This window comes from Caretta caretta, chromosome 1, assembly GCF_965140235.1.
Source record: "Caretta caretta isolate rCarCar2 chromosome 1, rCarCar1.hap1, whole genome shotgun sequence".
In the NCBI taxonomy this organism is placed as follows: domain Eukaryota; kingdom Metazoa; phylum Chordata; order Testudines; family Cheloniidae; genus Caretta; species Caretta caretta.
This window is the reverse complement of record NC_134206.1, coordinates 126,506,001-126,525,661: the sequence shown is the minus strand read 5'-3', so window position 1 is coordinate 126,525,661 and position 19,661 is coordinate 126,506,001. Positions and strand designations below refer to the sequence as shown.

Sequence of the window (19,661 nt, the reverse complement as noted above, 5' to 3'; positions counted from 1 at the left end):
AGTAATAGGAGGAATGAGACTGGGGCATTCTGTGGCTTGATATTTCAGCATTTCCAGGAAAAACGATACCTTTTAAATTGTTTGCAGCACGGATTCTGATCACATGTATGTTTATCTAAGATACTGTCCATAAAGCAGTCATTGAATCTAGTGAAATAGTCACCAGAACTATAACAAGCAATCTGCTTTCAAGTGATAAGGCTTTCCTGTGCCTACTTACTTGTGTTGCTGTCTACTGCATAATTTAGCAAACTGGCAATGCATGTGATATCTGTGCTATAACATTTTTCTTCTGATTATTTTCCTCTCTCCCTCTTTTCTATACAGATGTTCTTATTCACCCCATGGAGCCTATGCCCAAAGCAAACTTGCCCTTGTATTGTTTACCTATCGACTACAGCATCTCATAACTTCAGATGGGAACCATGTGACAGCTAATGTAGTAGACCCTGGAGTAGTGAACACTGAGCTCTACAAAAATGTCTGTTGGGCTACAAAAGTGGTCAAGTGGATGACAGCATGGCTATTTTTCAAGGTACATGATTATTTTAATGATTTCGGTGTCATGTTTTTGCATTGCTAGAGCTGCAGTCTGTGCAGGACTACAGAGACTTTCAGGCTTATCATTTATGTGTTTTATTTATTATGATAGTTTCAGTGCTGATAAAGTGCACAGAACAGATAAAGTCAATCTCTGCCCCAGAGAACTTATTTAGACGATGGAGAAAGGACAAGACACAGCGTGAGATCAAGAGGAAGGCATTACTGTCTCTTTGTTTGTAGTTACACATATGAATACTCCTGGGGGAATTCTGCACCAAAAAATTAAAAATTCTGCACACAATATTTTAAAATTCTGCATATTTTATTTGTCAAAATAACACAATATAATCACTCCAGTTTCAACTATTCTTATAATTTATCAGGTATGTCAACAATACACACAACAACAAAAAAGATTCCCCCAGGAGCAGAGAGTTAAATAAACCCCTAAGACAACCCAGTTCCAGGCGGCGTTTGCTGGAGGGAGCTGCATGGGGCACCCAAAGCACAGACATCTGCACCTCTCTCCCCCCTCAGAACCCAGCCATGGGGCACCCCCAGATCCCAGACACCCACACCTCCTTCTCTTTCCCCCAGAGCCCAGCCTTAGGGAACCCCTCACCCCCCGGCCCAGACACTTACACCTCCAGAGCCTTTACGCCCCACCCTCACAGCTTCTTTACTATCCCACCATGGGACGTTGTGTGGTACGACCCTGCCCATCCCTCACCCTTTGCCCTCTCCAGTCCCCAGGAGAATGAGGATCAAGCCAGGCAGCCAGAGCTTGCAGCCTCTATCCCCCCAGGCTGTTTACTACACTCATAGAATCATAGAATATCAGGGTTGGAAGGGACCCCTGAAGGTCATCTAGTCCAACCCCCTGCTCAAAGCAGGACCAATTCCCAGTTAAATCATCCCAGCCAGGGCTTTGTCAAGCCTGACCTTAAAAACCTCTAAGGAAGGAGATTCTACCACCTCCCTAGGTAACGCATTTCAGTGTTTCACCACCCTCTTAGTGAAAAAGTTTTTCCTAATATCCAATCTAAACCTCCCCCACTGCAACTTGAGACCATTACTCCTCGTTCTGTCATCTGCTACCATTGAGAACAGTCTAGAGCCATCCTCTTTGGAACCCCCTTTCAGGTAGTTGAAAGCAGCTATCAAATCCCCCCTCATTCTTCTCTTCTGCAGGCTAAACAATCCCAGCTCCCTCAGCCTCTCCTCATAAGTCATGTGTTCTAGACCCCTAATCATTTTTGTTGCCCTCCGCTGGACTCTTTCCAATTTTTCCACATCCTTCTTGTAGTGTGGGGCCCAAAACTGGACACAGTACTCCAGATGAGGCCTCACCAATGTCAAATAGAGGGGAACGATCACGTCCCTCGATCTGCTCGCTATGCCCCTACTTATACATCCCAAAATGCCATTGGCCTTCTTGGCAACAAGGGCACACTGCTGACTCATATCCAGCTTCTCGTCCACTGTCACCCCTAGGTCCTTTTCCGCAGAACTGCTGCCTAGCCATTCGGTCCCTAGTGTGTAGCGGTGCATTGGATTCTTCCATCCTAAGTGCAGGACCCTGCACTTATCCTTATTGAACCTCATCAGATTTCTTTTGGCCCAATCCTCCAATTTGTCTAGGTCCTTCTGTATCCTATCCCTCCCCTCCAGCGTATCTACCACTCCTCCCAGTTTAGTATCATCCGCAAATTTGCTGAGAGTGCAATCCACACCATCCTCCAGATCATTTATGAAGATATTGAACAAAACCGGCCTCAGGACCGAGCCTTGGGGCACTCCACTTGATACCGGCTGCCAACTAGAGCCATTGATCACTACCCGTTGAGCCCGACAATCTAGCCAGCTTTCTACCCACCTTATAGTGCATTCATCCAGCCCATACTTCCTTAACTTGCTGACAAGAATACTGTGGGAGACCGTGTCAAAAGCTTTGCTAAAGTCAAGAAACAATACATCCACTGCTTTCCCTTCATCCACAGAACCAGTAATCTCATCATAAAAGGCAATTAGATTAATCAGGCATGACCTTCCCTTGGTGAATCCATGCTGGCTGTTCCTGATCACTTTCCTCTCATGCAAGTGCTTCAGGATTGATTCTTTGAGGACCTGCTCCATGATTTTTCCAGGGACTGAGGTGAGGCTGACTGGCCTGTAGTTCCCAGGATCCTCTGAAGAGTCCAGCAGCCCCAAGTGGAAGCCAGCAGCTCTGCAGCCCCAGTTATGCAGGGAAAACATGGAATTCTGTGCAAATTCTGCATTGCGCAATGGTACAGAATTCCCCCAGGAGTAATATGGATTATTTGTACACGCAAATTATCATTACACCCAAAGAAAAAAATTAGTTTAGTGTAAGCTTATGGAATGACTTGCTAACATGGAGGCCCAAATATGCAAAATGCTCTCATAAAGCACCTTCCACATCCGATCACATTCTGAGAACCAGAGGCAAGCTCTAATGGCAGTGTGTGTTCTACTTGCTTATGTGATGGTGTCCATCACACTGGATGGCACTATGTAAGCACTGTGTTGTGTACAGGAGAGTGGAAGGAAGAGAGAGGCAGGACAAATGAAAAACGATGTGGCTCTCTTTTGAATGCATGCTTCCAGTTGCATGTTGTCTTCTAGGCCTGATCTATGATGGAAAAGTTGCAGCTGTGTGACTAAGTTGATTTAAAATTGATCTTGTTACACTGGTGCAAACCCCTAATGAAGATGCACTTAAACCAGTTCAAATGTCACTGAAATCCATCTTTGTTAGGGGTTTGCACTGGGGTAACTACATCAATTTTAAATTGGTTTAATTACACTGGTACAAATTTTGTAATATAAACAAAAGAGCTGTGAAGAGAGAATTTTCTGCTTGTGACTATCCCACGGCTTTGCAGGTAGGATTGGGTTAAGTGAACTAAGCCTGATTCCAATGGAAAAGTTTGTTTTCCAAATTAAAATGAACCACTTTAGATGATCTAGGAACAGATCCTCAGTCCCACAAAATAAAATAATTTAAAACTTTGATATGGAAATAGTGTTAGTTTTAATGTTTTATAAAGGGCCTGGAGTCTGAAGGAACTGCTGTAGAAACAAAATATAAACAAATAAAACCATGTTTTAGAAACACTTTATAGTGTTTTTTAAGTATAGTGTTTATTTTTTCACTTGCATACTGCTAGCAAAAACTGTAAGGGGAACACTTGTATGAAATGCAACACAACATTCTAAAAGAATTTCATTTTGCTACATTTCATGTCTTGTCTGCCATTTCTTTTCAAAGTGCCAGACTCCAGTTTTGTTGTTTGTTTCCTTCCTACCTCACTTGCTAACATTAATTTTCTTTAAGGTGTTTAAGTACAGCTCAGCATTCCGTGCAGAGTCACAGCAAAAATTCTCTTTCTCAGAAAGGAAATAAGATATCTTATTGTTTGCAGCACTCAGTGCCACTCAGCTTTATTGTTGTGTCAAGGGACTCATTTTGGTACTATATTGACGATATTTAGAAACTAAATAGGATGTCACTGAACACATAAAGTGAGTTTGGATTTATCACAAAAGGGAATTGAGTACTTACAGCTGTAATAGTAATGCTTCCTGCAGTCCCTCATCCCCTCTTATTCCTTATAGGAAATGCCAGTCTAAAAAAAATCTGCTCCTTCTTGTATTTAGCAGTGCATTCTGAGTTACAGAGTATCAGCCGTGTCAGTCTGTATTGGCAAAAAGAAAAGGAGGACTTGTGGCACCTTAGAGACTAACCAATTTATTTGAGCATAAGCTTTCGTGAGCTACAGCTCACTTCATCGGATGCATACTGTGGAAAGTGTATCCGATGAAGTGAGCTGTAGCTCACGAAAGCTTATGCTCAAATAAATTGGTTAGTCTCTAAGGTGCCACAAGTCCTCCTTTTCATTCTGAGTTAGTTTCCCAGACCTGAAGAAGAGTTCTGTGTAAGATCAAAAGCTTCTCTCTTTCACCTACAGAAGTTGGTCCAATAAAAAATATTACCTCACTCACCTTGTTCCTCTAATATCCTGAGACCAACACGGATACAACTACACTATGTAAATTTAAAAAAAAAAAAAAAAAGGCAAAGCTGTCTTGTATCAATAGATGAAGGAGAGATAGTGAGTTGCTTTGAAGTGCCATACTCACAGAGTCTGAAATGAGAATCCAGCAATTGAGGGGTTGCTTTTTGAGTCAGAATGTACTTTCTTTGTTTGTAGCAATGCTGCACTTTTTCTGTAAAGCAGTGGGGGCAGAGGGAGGACAGAATAATAAAAGTTGTCTCTATGAATTTTGTCTCTCCCCCTTCATTAGCTGTCTATACTGTACCTTACTTTACCTTCTCCTTTTTATTGCTTAATTTTTGACAACATGCTTACTTATTTGGGGCCAAATTCTGCCACTCCTTCCCACATTGAGTTGCTGCTTATTCCACATATGGTCCAATTCACTGCAGTGGGACTGTATGTACCTCCATGCAGAGAGCCAAGACAAGGGCAACATATCACTTAAGCCTTCAAAATAAATGATACGTGATAGCCTTCTGATTAGGGGTGAATTTCCCCCAGAACAGTACATGAATAATGATGGCAGAACTGGATCCCTTAGTTACACGCAACGAGAGTGGATATTATTTATTTCTTTGTGGGTTTTTTCTTCCCTCCCCCAGAATTTCATTTCTGAGTTGGTAAGCGTGAGTCTGGTTTTTAGGGTTACGTGGCAACAACACATTGAACATGGGGAGGTTGTTATTAATATTAATATCGGGGTGAGCCTTTCATCCTAAAGGCTCTCAAAGCACTTTGTAAACATATACAGGAATTCCGTCATCCACTGTAACCTGGCACTGATGGATGTACGCCCGGCCCAAATAGCTCCCAGACAGGAATTATGGAATGGTTTTGTCCCCTCTTACATTCTCTCCTTTTGTTTGTCGCCATTTTGTTTTATTCCATTTAAGGGCCCAGAAGGTCAAATAGAAAACATCCAGCTTACTGTATTACTATCTTCACTAGCATTAAATCCACTTCTTTTACATCTATGAGCCCAAACTTCTGAAGAGACAAATATCTCCTGTGAGGTGCCAGCCACACTCAGCTCATCACCTCCCAGGAGACCCTCAGCACTTTGCAGCTACAGTCCCTGACCTGCCTAAAACAGGTATTTATGTGCCTGATTTTAACTCTTAAGCAGCCAAGTTTAAAAATATGCCACTGCACATTCATTTACTTTTCTTTAAGTATTGACAACTTAAGCTGCTTACAGCATATGAAATGTTTTCTTCTGATTACTGAATAAAGCTCAGAAAAAATCTCCCTAACATTATTAAAAATTGCTCTCCAACATACTGCAGTGATGTGCACCACTGTAAAAGCATGGATCAGTGAGTATTACCAGCTCCTTTAATCTTATAAAAAATGCTAGATTAATGTCCACTCTCAGGTAGTGACTGAGGGACTGATCCTGAGAAGTGCTGATCATCTGCCGCTCTTATATTTTCTGTCAAGGTTGCCGGTCCCCACTGTAAAATTTCTTCTTTAAGTATCCTATTTCCAATACAGTTTATAGATTTTTTTCTTTTCCCCCTGCAGGAGGTTTCAATACATGGTCATTACCCCTGTCACTGTGTGAGAGAAACCAAGTATTCCTTCTTTAAAATGTAAATTGATTTTCAGCCTTATGACTTGCTAGTAGACAAAGCCTGATAGAACTCTCTCTAGAGTTCAATCAGATGTTATCCCTTAAGAATCCGTAATGGATAATGGACTTCAGTTTAAAGGAACACAGCCCCAAACTGTAAAAGATAACAAATTAACAGGACAATAATTGACTAGTTAACAGGACTCTCATCAAACCCACAACTAAAATATAATCAATTCTGTGGTCAAACACAACCACTTCAGTGAAGGATACTGGCTGAAACTCAAGCAGAGAGGGTGATGCATTTTGTCCTCTCCAGAACTGCCTCTTCCCCTTTAGAATTTGAAAGTTGTTTCTAAATCCAAATTACCTAGTCTAATATAATAACTCCTTACAGAAGGAAATATTTGATTCTACCACTGTATGGAATCACTGAGGAGTCTCCATAATATCCACTTTCAAAAACAGTTCCAATGCATGGGATTTCATTGTGCTATGGTGGAAGAAAGGAACTAATTTCATTGCTTTCTGCACAGCTGTAAGATTCCCAAAACTCCGTATGGTGCATTTGGTTGGACTCAGATTCTTTGCCACTAGAGCTCTAGCTGCCTTCTCTCATGCTTCATCTGTCTCAGACCACCTGTATATTCCAAGGTATCCTGTAAGGATGAAACTGAGGAAGAGGTTGCCCCTCAGTTGATTGTCCGTCATAGATTTTTGTCCCATATAAATAAGAATTTCTGACTATTAAATCCAAAGCAAAGAAGAGGCTGAACATAAGCTTTCATGACCTGTATCGATTTGGGTTATTGAGGAAAGTGTAAAGTGAGGAAAGGCATAGGGACTATAGCAGTCAGTCAGAGTGAGCTACCCCATTTCTTCCAAAACTTGAAATAAACTTAATTTTAGGGGTTTGTTTGTTTTCTTTGTTTTCTTCACTTGTTTCTAAATGATCGTTAAGAAATCTTACAAATGCTCAAGTGATGCTGGAAAACAAAATCCAAAAAAATTGGATTTATCTTTCATGCCATCAGAATTTTTGCACAAGACTTAGAATCACATTTGCTATTCAGAATGAGGCACTTTTTCCTTTTGGCACTCTGAATGTAGCAAATGCGTTTCAGCTTCCTGCTTGAGGTGTTAGAAGACAAGCAAATCACCACATATTAATAGCAGCTGCACAGAATTAGAATAATTAAATTCTACAGCTGAAAGTAACAATATATCAGCATCAAAACCCACTCTCTAGGAGTGTCTGTCCCTACAATATCATGACTCTTTTTACCCTGAAATATGGCCTAAGGAAATCCAAGATAAATCTACATTTTTTTTGTACAATGTAAAATGGCTTCTGGTTAAAAGTTTGCAAGGATAAATGGATGAAAGTTATAAACAAGTGAGGAGTGTATTGACAAAGCTTTAGTTTTTAATAAAAGAAGATTTTTATTGTTAACTTTTGTGTGGTAAAGGATAAACTCTCAAATTCATTTGATTTTTACCAATGCAAGTTTTTCAACATACCTGAAAAGATACAATTCCCATAGAAATCAATGAAGAAATGCTCTTTGTAGTGCCTTAATGGATGGGCAATAGTTGACAGGATATGGCATAGAGAACATTTAAAACATTACAGCAGGTGCCAAAGATTATTATCTCTTTGAAGAGAAGACACATGAAGTTCTTCTGATGGTGAAAACATTTTCATATTCAGAATTATAGAAGTTAGAGATGGGGAAGACTTACTCGATCATTTAGTCCACCCTCCTGCCAATGTGGGATTGTTTTCAATCACACATTTTCTAGTGAGTGTTCAGTCTAGTTCCAATCAGTGGGGCTTCTGCCAGAGTTGATGATCAAAGTGGAACTACAGCTAATGGAACAAAATCATTTGGAATGGATCAAATAGAGTTTCAACTTAGCATCTGAACTCAAAACGATCATTTAATGAAACTTACGGGCGATAAGCATTTAGAAGAGACTACTCTAAACGTTCCTTTGTTTCTCTGAAGAAGGATTGTGTAGAAATGCTGTATTGGAAATGCCAAGTCAAATACAGCATTTTAGGAACATGGATAAAAGAACAGGGTTTGGGGTAAATCTGGATAAAATCTAGCCACAAACAAGACTCTATGGAACAGAGTTTTAAAAACAAATAAGGAATATCCATGGCTATTACTAAATCTAAATGAGTGTCTATATAGCCAGTTAATTATTTTTTCCCTGAGGAATGCATCTCCTCATGCTTTCCCTTTCTGGAAGCAAGTGGCTCAAAAAACTAAGTTTTAGCTTCTGACTGCCTCTTTGTGTGCGTCTGTACACAGAGTGCCCTTCTCTGGGTCACTTTGTGAAACAGAGGATTTCCAGTTGCTGTTGTGTTACTTCCTCTCTCCATTCTCCAGATAGAAAGTGTTATCTTTTCTGTAGTATGTCTGGTCTCTGCTAGGTAGCCCCCAAAACAAAATGCAAGGCTATCCCTGACTTCAAGCCTCCTCCAGGATCATGCTTCTGCTCCACCACCAGGAGGACAGCTTAGTTTTTAGAGATCTGTGACATTATTCATTCAAACGACATTAACAATGCAATAGGTGTTGTGGCAACAATACTATAATTATATGTTCTCATAGTTGTGTGTGTCTAACGCTTTGCAATGCAGTGTGCTCTGGTAAAGAGCTACCATCTTTTTCAGGCAAGTTTCATTTCATTAAGACTTTATTAGAATGCTGTCCCAGTGGCCTAGTGGCATATTCATATTTTAATTTTTATTTAAAATGTTAGAAAAAGACACCTAGGACCTTGCAACGTGCCCTAACATCTTCAGTTAATTATACAATGCAATAAAATCCCAGCAACTTTAAAATAACCATTCCAACAGGAACTCAACATCATAGTACATACTCCAAAGCAGGAGTTTCCTAGTCTAACTCAGGCAGGGAAGCTGCAGATAGTGCTGGCCTCCAGCTCCAGAGGTAATAGAAGGTGTTTTACATTTTAATCCATTGGCCAAAGGGCAGAGAGTGGTTGCTACTAGGCTCTCCCATTAGGACAGCTGCCAGGACACCACCTGTGGAGATGGAGAGCGAGCCACCCAGTATTCCTCTAATTGAAACATCCAGCCACAGAGAAGAGGGAGAGTATCAGCGAGTCTTCACTGCACCCCATCAGGAGGCACAACTGTGAGGCAGGGGAAAAAGCCATTGGCCTCTCACTAAAAAATCCTGTCATGCTACCCTGAGTGGAGGAGCAGTTCTGGGACAACATCATCAAAAGTAGGGAAGATGCAGAGGAATAGTTTGGATGGGGTGTGTGCAGATAGAAACTACATGAAGGTGTGGTGTGATCTACAGGTTTGCTGAGACAAGTAGGTGAGGTAATATCTTTCATTGGGCCAACTTCTGTTGGTGAGAGAGATAAGCCTGCCAGCTTACACAGAGCTACAGGTTTGCTAGCATTCGTTTGGGCACGACTTGCATAACTCACCTACTATGTTGCCACTTACACATAGTGGCAGCCAGGCCAAATTGATGCTGATAAAACTTATTCCATCTGCGTGTGCCACTTATTTGACAGAAAAAATATTTTTGGAATGTTTTGGAGAGTTACTGGCACCATTTCTCACCTCCCGCCCCGAGTCTCTGTGCCTGTAAAGCCTGGTGCCTTAGTTACCATGAATCCAAGTGTACAGGGCTCAAAGCATGACAGAAAAAAAACTCTATATGTAATCTAAAATAGCATTTCTATAGATAAACAGACAAAACTCTGAATCTTTATCTCAGGCCTTCAAGGAGAAGCAGCAATTGCTGGGTTCCACTGGAAAGTAGAGAAATTCCCTTTTCCAGTGGTTCCAAGTTTCCATGTCTGGTCCTACAGCGCTAGACATTAACCCTATCACTTTTGTTTAAATAGAAATATTGGTACAGGACTGAATCTAGTCCATTCTGGGCACGAGGCAGGTATAATTCAGGGTGGGGTGGGGGTAACTTCCACACTTGCAGAGGAAGGAGTAAACATTTAAATCTAGATAATACTTAATCCTGCCATGAGTGCAGAGGACTGGACTAGATGACCTCTCAAGGTCCCTTTCAGTTCTATGATTCTATAATTTTCAGGCCAAGTTGTTGTTTGTTTTTTAAAATAGTGGCTTTTTGAAGCTCTGTTGGGGCTTGGAATGCCAGATTCAGCTATCCTTGGACTTAATTTGTAGGTTGCTGCCGGTGAGGCAATCAAAGGTGAATATAAATAAATTGATCACAAGGAGATATTACACTGGTCATCCTTGAAAACTTATGCATAAACTATTCAGTGAATTCTTATGTATAACAAATAAATTTGTAAAAATTAGGCTCAGTTTGCACATGATTTGTGAACAGGAAAAAAAGCTAAATTCACAAGAGGTGCTTTGACCAGCTTTCCCTGGAGTAAAGATAATATAAATTACTTGCACAGAAGATTTATTGCAAGCCCCAAACAAAAGCATTTACATTGTGACTATGTGAAAACAAAAAAGGCTACTAAAGTATTGAAAGATCGGATAGGTGGCTGAGTTAAATATATTGTAAGAAATGGCAAATAATAAGCCAAATTCTGTTCTCAGGTAAACTCACTGAAGCTCATGAAGTTTCACGGGTGTAATTAAGTACAAAATTTGGCCCAATATCTCTAGCTGTGTGTTCCAAGAGTACCATAATCCTGGGCATCCCATAGTTACAAGTAGTCAATACACATATTGGCAGGTGAGTGTTAGCTTGTCAGTTTATATGCATTATTACACTGTTCAAATATTTCCTTCAAAATATATCAGTGTCTGTAAGTCTTCACAGGGCACATAGTTACATTTGGCAGTCCCAGTTTTAGTGTTGGAAAGCGTAAGCTCACAAATGAGCTCCATTAACATGTTCCAGCTGTGTGGGAGGAAATGCAGGTCACGAATGACAGAGGATTTGCATGAGTCCTAAACAACATACAATAAAACCACAATGTGCTTGCACAGCTTCCCAGGGATGGAATTTACAATTGTGCTGGTTGTAGCTCTTTCAGACTGAGCTAGTTCTCTGTCACTGAATGAGATGGAGATGTCTCTCCCAGTCCAGTGTCCAGACATGCTTTTAAAAATTAAGAGTTGCCCAAAATGTTTGGGGTATTTTTGGTTTGCTGTCTTGAGCTATGGAGCTTGTAACCTTTGACCTAAAATCCTTTCTTCATTTTACTAATGGTTTAGCCAGGGGTGGTGCATATGTTTTGATACATGATATTATTCTGATTCTAATGTAACCTTATTCAATATCTTTGTCTGCTGAGCTTTTAGGAAGCATTGCTTTCCGAAATAACTCTGTGATATTACTTGCAGCATATTGTGTTCAGATGATTAAAGGCAGAAAGAGAGAGACTCTCAGTTTTGGAATTTAATCTGTTGAAAATAAGATGAGCCATTCAAAGTAAGTTTTAAAGAGTAGCTTTGCTCTGAAGAGTGGCTGTAAAGATGGCATTGTGGAATGCCATGTTTATTGTCCATATCCAATGTATTCACTTTACAAACATGCCAGACCTGTAAACTTAGCCTGCAGTTAACTTCCCCATGTAGACAAGTCCATAGTAAAGTAAACAGTCAGGCTGATGATGCACAAAACAGAATAGAATTCAGCTCACAATCATCTTCCTTTTGACTCTTGTAGAAGCAGTGTTTACCCAGTCTGGCTCTTGGGCTTGCCACTGCCTTGGTTTCTCTAATTAAGAAAACTTTGCACTGTGGGTGTTTTCTCAGTAACTCTCCACTTTTGGGAGTCTGGTTTATTAGCGTAAAGTTCAAAATAACACAAAAGTTTCACTAAACCTTCCTAGCCGGCTCCTCTCTCTACAGACTTGCACTTCCCAGGCTGTCCCCCTGAGAACTAACGTGTATGTCTCTATGCAATGCATCATGTGACCCTTTTATATATCTGTTCTACCCTGGCACCAGTGCAGCTGAGCCCCAACCCCCTTAAAGGGCCACCTCTCCCTTTGACAGCTCTACAGAGTAACAGAAGTTAAAAAGGGGAAAAATGTATTTTTGCCACTGTTGATGCTGAAAGTAGATCTGGTAAGTCAGAAGGTGGCAGTTTTATCTAATCACTTTTCTGAATAATTTTCACTGTAAATGCAGTTGCAACCATACGTTCAGTCCTCAGTCAGTTTTCATTCAGGCCGAGCCTCTTTTTCAGCTATTGTTAACGGCCTACATACTGTAAATGTGTCCTTCTCCCAGTGCTTTGGCTGTGTAACCTTTCTGAAAGGTCTGCACTGCATTAGGTCAAACATGAACTGCTGAATGGGTCATAGATTTCCAGCTTTTTAAAAAGTAATAGACTATGAAATGTGTTTATGGCAAGATGTTTAGATTTGTCATCTCTGGGTCACTCAATATACTTCCAGAAGAGGATCTAAAGGAGATGCGGGACCGTCAGTGCTCCCACACTGTACTAGCACGTGTGATGATGTAGCTGTGGTGTTCTGCTTATACTCATGCTCTCGACACTAAAATGACAAGGCATCTGAAGCATCAGAATTTAGAGGCTGGGATATAGCAGGACTGTAGCAGTCCTACAGTGGTTGCCATAAAAAGCCAGCATTTACCAGTGGAATCCTGTGCAAGTCACTTCCTATTCTAAGAACCATTCTTTGATCGTTGTCGGCAAAGGCTGACATTTTAACAGTACTTACTGCCAGCATATGTCATAAATGGGGGAATTGACAAGCACAGAGGTGTTTATTGATTTGTCATAAACCAAAATAAATAGGGGTAAGTTTTGTTTTCTTCTCTCATGCTGGAAATCCTTCTCTTTATGATCACATTGTTTTCTCTGCCATTCTTTCATTGCCTTTTTGACCAAAAAGGGGGGGAGGATGCTTATAGTAAGGCCCCAAGTAAATATTTAGGCACCTAAATAAGTACCCTGATTTTCAAACCAATCAGCTCCTCCTTTTGAAAACCTCAGCCAAATGTCCTGCTTATTGGCCTATCTCTCTCTGTTGTGCTTTTCGGAATAATAGTTCTTCCTGTTGGCAATTGACAAGAAGAGCTGGTTCCCACAGTACTGATATAGAACCATAGTGGAAAGTACTGGGCTATGTGAATAGAGATCTGAGTTGAGCAGCTTTCAACCAAAGTAGGAACTTTTATTGTTCATTTTCAGGTTAAAGAAAGCTGTGGACATTACATAGAACAAATTTGTCTCAGTAAACTGGGATGCGTGGCAGCAGTAGGTACTTTTGCCTTTTCCACTTCCTATTTGGATTACCATAATGTGCTCCTGGAGATTGGGCAGTCCTTGGAGGTTCCTTAGAAACTTCAGCTAGCGCATAATTCAGAGGCCAAGCTGTGTGGAGGGGTTGATTGCAGGTTGATTGAAATACATTAGTGCTCCCATAAGCTTCCCTGGTTTGCTGTTCGTTACCAGGTGTAGGTCAAGTGCTGATCTTGATCTTCCAAGACGTATGTAGTTTGATTTGTGGCTCCCTGAAAGATTGTAGCTCTTCTAGTACCCTGCTGTGACACTTGAGGTCAGCTCATGAACTCTGGCTAACTGTTGCTAGAGTGGACTGCCTGAGGGTTAAAGGGAGGTGTTTGTCCAGTATCCTTAACTCTAGAATCACGTCTCTCGGTGGGCTGAATAAGCCTGCATTTGTTAACCTCCAGAGCACCGAGAAAACACCATCATTATGTTCAGGCTTTTGTATGAGAGGCTAGGAGAGGTATTTTTATGTTCTTGTTTTAGTACGGTGAGTCTGCTTCATTTGAACTGATGCTTGTAACACTAAATCTTGAGTCGTTTTTATATACACACAGAGAATTGGTGATGGACACGTTTAAAAAACTGAAAAATAAATGTGCTGCTTCAGTGGTTTTTAGGGTGGTTTTTAAAAACATGATAATGTAATTTAAACAGGGCAGGGTGAGTTTATAGCCTCTCGTGGGCCCTTGGACTCCAAGTTATAGGCCTGTGGTAAACCCCTGGCTACTGATCCCTTGTGACAGGTAAGATGTATTAACAGTCCACAGAATTGCTGAGCTATATGTTTGTCCTCCGATGTAAATCCATGTCTAGATTTAAAAATGATAAATCCTTTGGATTATATTGAAAATTTGAACAGTCAAGAAATAAATGGTACACTAGACTGAGGCATAGGTCTCTTAAACAGCCCTAAATTTAGATGCAATTCACTAATCCCTCATGCACTTTTCATTGCTCTTGGCAGCATGTAGGGTTTCTCTTATATTTGTGATGGAAACATCTGTTTACGAATCATGTCACTGAGATATGCATCTTCCTTATTGGTTCTCCAAGGTATGAGATAAATAGGCACAGTTCCTCTGGCAAACATCACTGCATTGCAGACTCATTTGCACCAGGAAATTTTTGTTCATGTACATTTCTCTGCTGCGTAAAAAAAATCACTTATTTTCACATAGGGTAGCCATGAGATATCACAGTGGAATACATGTAGCTCTAGTTCTCTATTTGCCTAACTCCTGGTATCAGCTTGTATCTCTGGTTGATGGTGAATATGTATTAACAGAGCTTTGCAGGCATTTTATTACAACCATTACACAATGCCATTATCATGGAATAAGATATGAATCTAAAACTCAGCAGGCTAAGGCATTCTGCATGTTCTGGTGGTCCCTCTCAATTATCAATAGATTCTAGGTAGTTTTCATGTTAAAGTATTACTCTTATATTCAGTTGTTTTCCATATACTGCATTTTCTCCATGAACCGAATCATTTATATTTTTTTACCATATGCTAAACAGGAATGTGACCTGTCATTCTAATGTGGCAAATATATATATATATATATTAAATTTAAGTCACCTACAAAACTAAAGAATATTCCAGTATAAACGTAGTTATTGCACTGAAGACAAAGCCTTGAGAATGCTGGCAGCTTACACAATCCTTTAACTTCCACATACTATTTGTCATTGTCAGTGCAAATTGTGGAGCAGAAACCTTGCAATTATCCTCCAGTTAATGTACTTTCAAATCAAAAGAAAGGGCAGATCTGTGGTACATCTGACAAGCAATCAGCTCACCTTCATTCCAAGCAACCAAAAAAAGCTCTTCAGTGGGGCTTTTTAATTATGAAACACGTCGTGCCAGGTCTGCTAACAACACTTAGAACAAGAAAGATGACTGTAACTTTTTCTTTAAGTTAAGCCAGAAGCTTGGGAGCAGACAGTGCAAGGTGCCCAGATATGTGCTTTGTGGTAGCATAGTAGCTTCCTGCCGTGCCCTTCACATTATGAATGAATTAACAAAGAACCAAAACCAAGGCATTGCAGTATTATTGATATTCTTCTCTCAGGTTTAATACCCACTAGCCTGCTACATTTGATACCATTCGGAAATAGTGAAGAAGTACAGCTTTTGTGTGTAGACAAGACCTGTGTTTGAAATGAACGTTATTGACAAACCCATGGGTATCATTTTTCATTTGATATATTTGCCTAATTATTAAAACTCAAACTCAAATTTGATTATATTGACAGAGAAGATCATAACAGTTACACCCAATTCCTGTGATTCTTTACTCATTAAAGACACATTTAATACAAACATTTGTACTTAAACATTATATTTTAAAATTTCTGAGCAGTGTTTCTGCATTGTGCTAGATCATTTATGGATTTTTACAGAGTATTCCCTGCATTTCTTTAAACTAGAAGAGCAGTCATTTTTTTAAAAGACCAAACAGCTTTTTCCCTCTATTATCTTACAGTTATATTTTTTCTTGTCAACGTTGTGACTATCAGGAAAGTATCCAGGGGAAGATTTTCAAGGGCACATGTAAAATTAAGTATCCAACTCCTGTTGCCCTCCAGTGGGAATTGGGCACCTAACTGACCTTTGTACCTTTGAAAATCTCCCCCTAAGACTAGATGTTGATACCATATTATAGTTCAGTGCAGATGTTAACAAAGAAGTTGCCTGTGCACTAGCAGATATTAATGTTCTAAATAATATAGATAAAGGCCTGATTGGCCTGGTGAGTACTTGAATGGCAGACCTATAAGAAAATACCTGAAAGGCCTGATTCTCATGTTGCCTTGAACCTGGAGTCAGTTATAACTGGGAACTATGTGTGAAAAATTCTACTAATGTTGTAAGTGAACAGAGAATTCTAATTTGGAAGCTTTTTTAGTTTTATGACCGCTTTGCACTGGATTCACATAGGTGTAAATGACCACCCAAGATGGAAGGCCGTATTAGAGAATTAGGCCTGTTATACTTTAAGAAGTGTTGGTGATGATTCAGAAAGTAACAGAGCACCTACTAAGTCAGTGATAAACCTCTCTTCCAGGATACTCTTAGGGCATGGCTACACTTGCAGATGTAGAGCACTTTGAGTTAAACCCGCCTTCGGAGAGCGCAGTAGGGAAAGCGCTGCAGTCTGTCCACCTGACAGCTGCAAGCGCACTTGGATGGCCACATTTGCGGCACTTGCAGTGGCATTGGGAGCGATGCATTATGGGCAGCTATCCCACAGAGCACCTCTTCCCATTCTGACGCTGTGGCTTGTGGGAAGGGGGCGGGGCATTCTGGGTCCTGTCCCAACACCCCATAATGCATCGATTCGCATCCCAGCAATCCCTGTGCTTCCATCCACTTTTGGTGCCATCTTTCAACATTTTTTGTACTGCATGCTCTGTCTTCCCTTTTGGTTTGCGGGAATGGAGCCCGAACTGCTGAGGAGTATGCTGACAAGTCTCGCCAGCACGTCACATTTGGCAGTCGAGTTATTCCTTATGATCCAAAGTGACAGTGAGGGCTCCGACAAAGATATCGACTCGAGTAACACATATGACATGAGATTGCTTGTGGCATTCACGGTCATGCTCACCTCAGTGGAACGCCGCTTTTGGGCTCAGGAAACCAGCAATGAGTGGTGGGATCACGTCGTCATGCAAGTCTGGGATGACGAGCAGTGGCTGCAGAACTTTCAGATGAGAAAAGCCACTTTCATGGGACGTGTGAGGAGCTCGCCCCCACCCTGCGGCACAAGGACACGAGATTGAGAGCTGCCCAGACGGTGGAGAAGCGGGTGGCGTCGCAATCTGGAATTTGGCAACTCCAGACAGCTACCGATTTGTTGCTAACCAGTTTGGAGTGGGGAAGTCGACCGTTGGAATAGTGTTAATACAAGTTTGCAGGGCCATTAATCGCATCCTGCTCAGAAGAACCTGACTCTGGGTAACATGCATGACATTGTGGCTAGCTTTGCACAAATGGGTTTCCCTAACTTCAGAGGGGTGATAGATGGCACGCATATTCCAATTCTGGCACCAGCCCACCTAGCCTCAGAGTACATTAATCGGAAGGGGTATTTCTCTATGGTTCTCCAGGCGCTTGTGGATTACCGTGGGCATTTCATTGGCATTAATGCAGGCTGAACTGGAAAGGTGCATGACTCAGTTATATCTCTATGCTGTACCCTCCGTAACATTTGTGAAGGGAAGGATGAACGATTCACTCAGGCATGGAACTCAGAGAGTCAGCAGGGCTATTAGAGGGGCCCAGCGCAGGGCTGCAAGGATTAGGGATGCCTTAGGGGAGCAATTTGAGGCTGAAAGCCACCAGTAATGTCTGGTGCCCTGCACGGGAGTGAAGTGCAGTGGTTCCAATATTAGTAGGAATCTGTGTTTGCAAAGCTGAATTGCAGTGCCTGTTTCTTTCCTGGGCTAAGGTATCTTTTACTTTATTCAATAATAAAGAATATTTTCAAAGCCAAAAAATCCATTTATTGAAAAGAAAATTCATTTATTGAAAAGAAATGTTGGAGATTGGTCCTGCTTTGAGCAGGGGGTTGGACTAGATGACCTCCTGAGGTCCCTTCCAACCCTGATATTCTATGACTCTATGAAACACAACTGCTTGGGAAACAGAAAGGGGAAGGGGGTGGGGTGGGGCACGGTACAATCACAGATTTGTGCATGTCCTGTTGTCATACTCAGCCTTCCTGTCTGGAGTGCTGTGCAATGAATGCTGCACTTCGGGATGGCTATACTGTATGGTGATGGGGGTCGAGTGCAGTGGGTAAGGGTCGTAGTTTTCAGGGCTGGGTGGTGAAGCTACAGGTGTTGGAGGCAGCTGGTGGTGGTAAGAACCCGGATGTGGGGGAAGTGGGTTGGAGGTGACATGGGGGCACAAGGGAAAGCGTTTTGGGACAAGGGCTGCGGGGAGGGGATGGGGGGCAGGCATGGTAATGCTCCGCCTGCATGGCTACGAGTGCCTGGATAGAGTCCGCTTGGCGTTCCATTGTGCTTATCAGCCGATCCGTGCTTTCCTGCTGGAGCACCATACTTTTGTGCCGTTGCTCCTCATTCTGCTGGCGGATCCTCCTTTCACTGTCCCGCCACTCCTGCTCTTTTTGATTTTCATTACTTGAATGCTGCATTATTTCATGCAACATGTCTTCCTTGCTTCTACGTAGCCTCTTTCTGATTCTTTGGAGTCTTTCGGCCAGTGATAACACGGATGGCTGAGATCTCAAGGTTGCATCTGTAAAGGCAAAAATGCAACACTAAACAGAGACAGCATTGGTCACACCAGACAGAGCAATGATTCCCCCATACTTAAGGGCAAGCACAGTCTACACAAAAGCATAATTTGCCCATCCCAAAGTGAGCGCACATAACCCACAGGAGCCCCAAAATGATCAGTGAGCACAGGGTCAAGCATGACTGATTTTCACAGCTCTACTGTCCTCTGGGTTTCTGTGCCTTGGGGAGAGCCAACAGCTGCAGGGGGCCCCTATACTGAACACTGTCCCCACATTTTCCACAGGAGTTCGTCCTGGAAGATATCTTGCTGCTGAGGGTGACCTGGGAAGCAAGGGAGGGTCTTCTACTGCAATGCGGCTTCCGCCCTGACACACATGCAGCTTGCCTGTGTGCAGCAATGGTCCCCCCTGCCCCGCATGGCTCAGTGGCGTGGACAAGTTAGCCTTGCTGGGACAAGGATCACAGTGGCTCTCCCGAGAAACCTGCTCAAGCACATTGCCCAAGTTCTGGATGAGACCTTTGAAGAGATCACTGAGGCCGATTACCCCGATGTGAGAGAGCACATCAACGCCCTATTCCGCATCTAGGCATGCATGCAGCCCTAACCCTCCTCGCCCCAAGAGCCCGGACCGAATAACTTCCTTCCCAAAATAAAAGCCGCTTACTGGGAACCTCTTTTGGTGTTTCCCCAAGCACCGGCCGCCGCGACTGGCTACCTTCCTCCTGGCTTGAGAACAGCTCCTGACTGTATGCATCTAGGGATTCCGGGGCGTCTTCCTCTGCCTCAGCACCCTCACTCCCACTTTGCTCCTCCTCCTCCTTCTGCCTTGTTGAACTGGGCTCTGAAGTGTCCACGGTGGTACTTGGAGTGGAGGTGGGGTTGCTCCAAAGTATTGCGTCCAGCTCTTTGTAGAAACGGCAGGTTGC

The 19,661-nt window shown here is 42.0% G+C and overlaps 1 protein-coding gene across 5 annotated transcripts in view; it reads left to right on the top strand.

Moving 5' to 3' along the window:
• Positions 1-19,661, top strand: part of DHRSX (dehydrogenase/reductase X-linked) — a 223,268-nt gene that overhangs the window by 187,665 nt on the left and 15,942 nt on the right. For all 5 annotated transcript variants that reach the window (XM_048859796.2, XM_048859786.2, XM_075131084.1 and 2 more), the window contains one exon: positions 328-535. In XM_048859796.2, the coding sequence (XP_048715753.2) occupies positions 328-535 (208 nt within the window). The remainder of the gene's footprint in view (positions 1-327; positions 536-19,661) is intronic.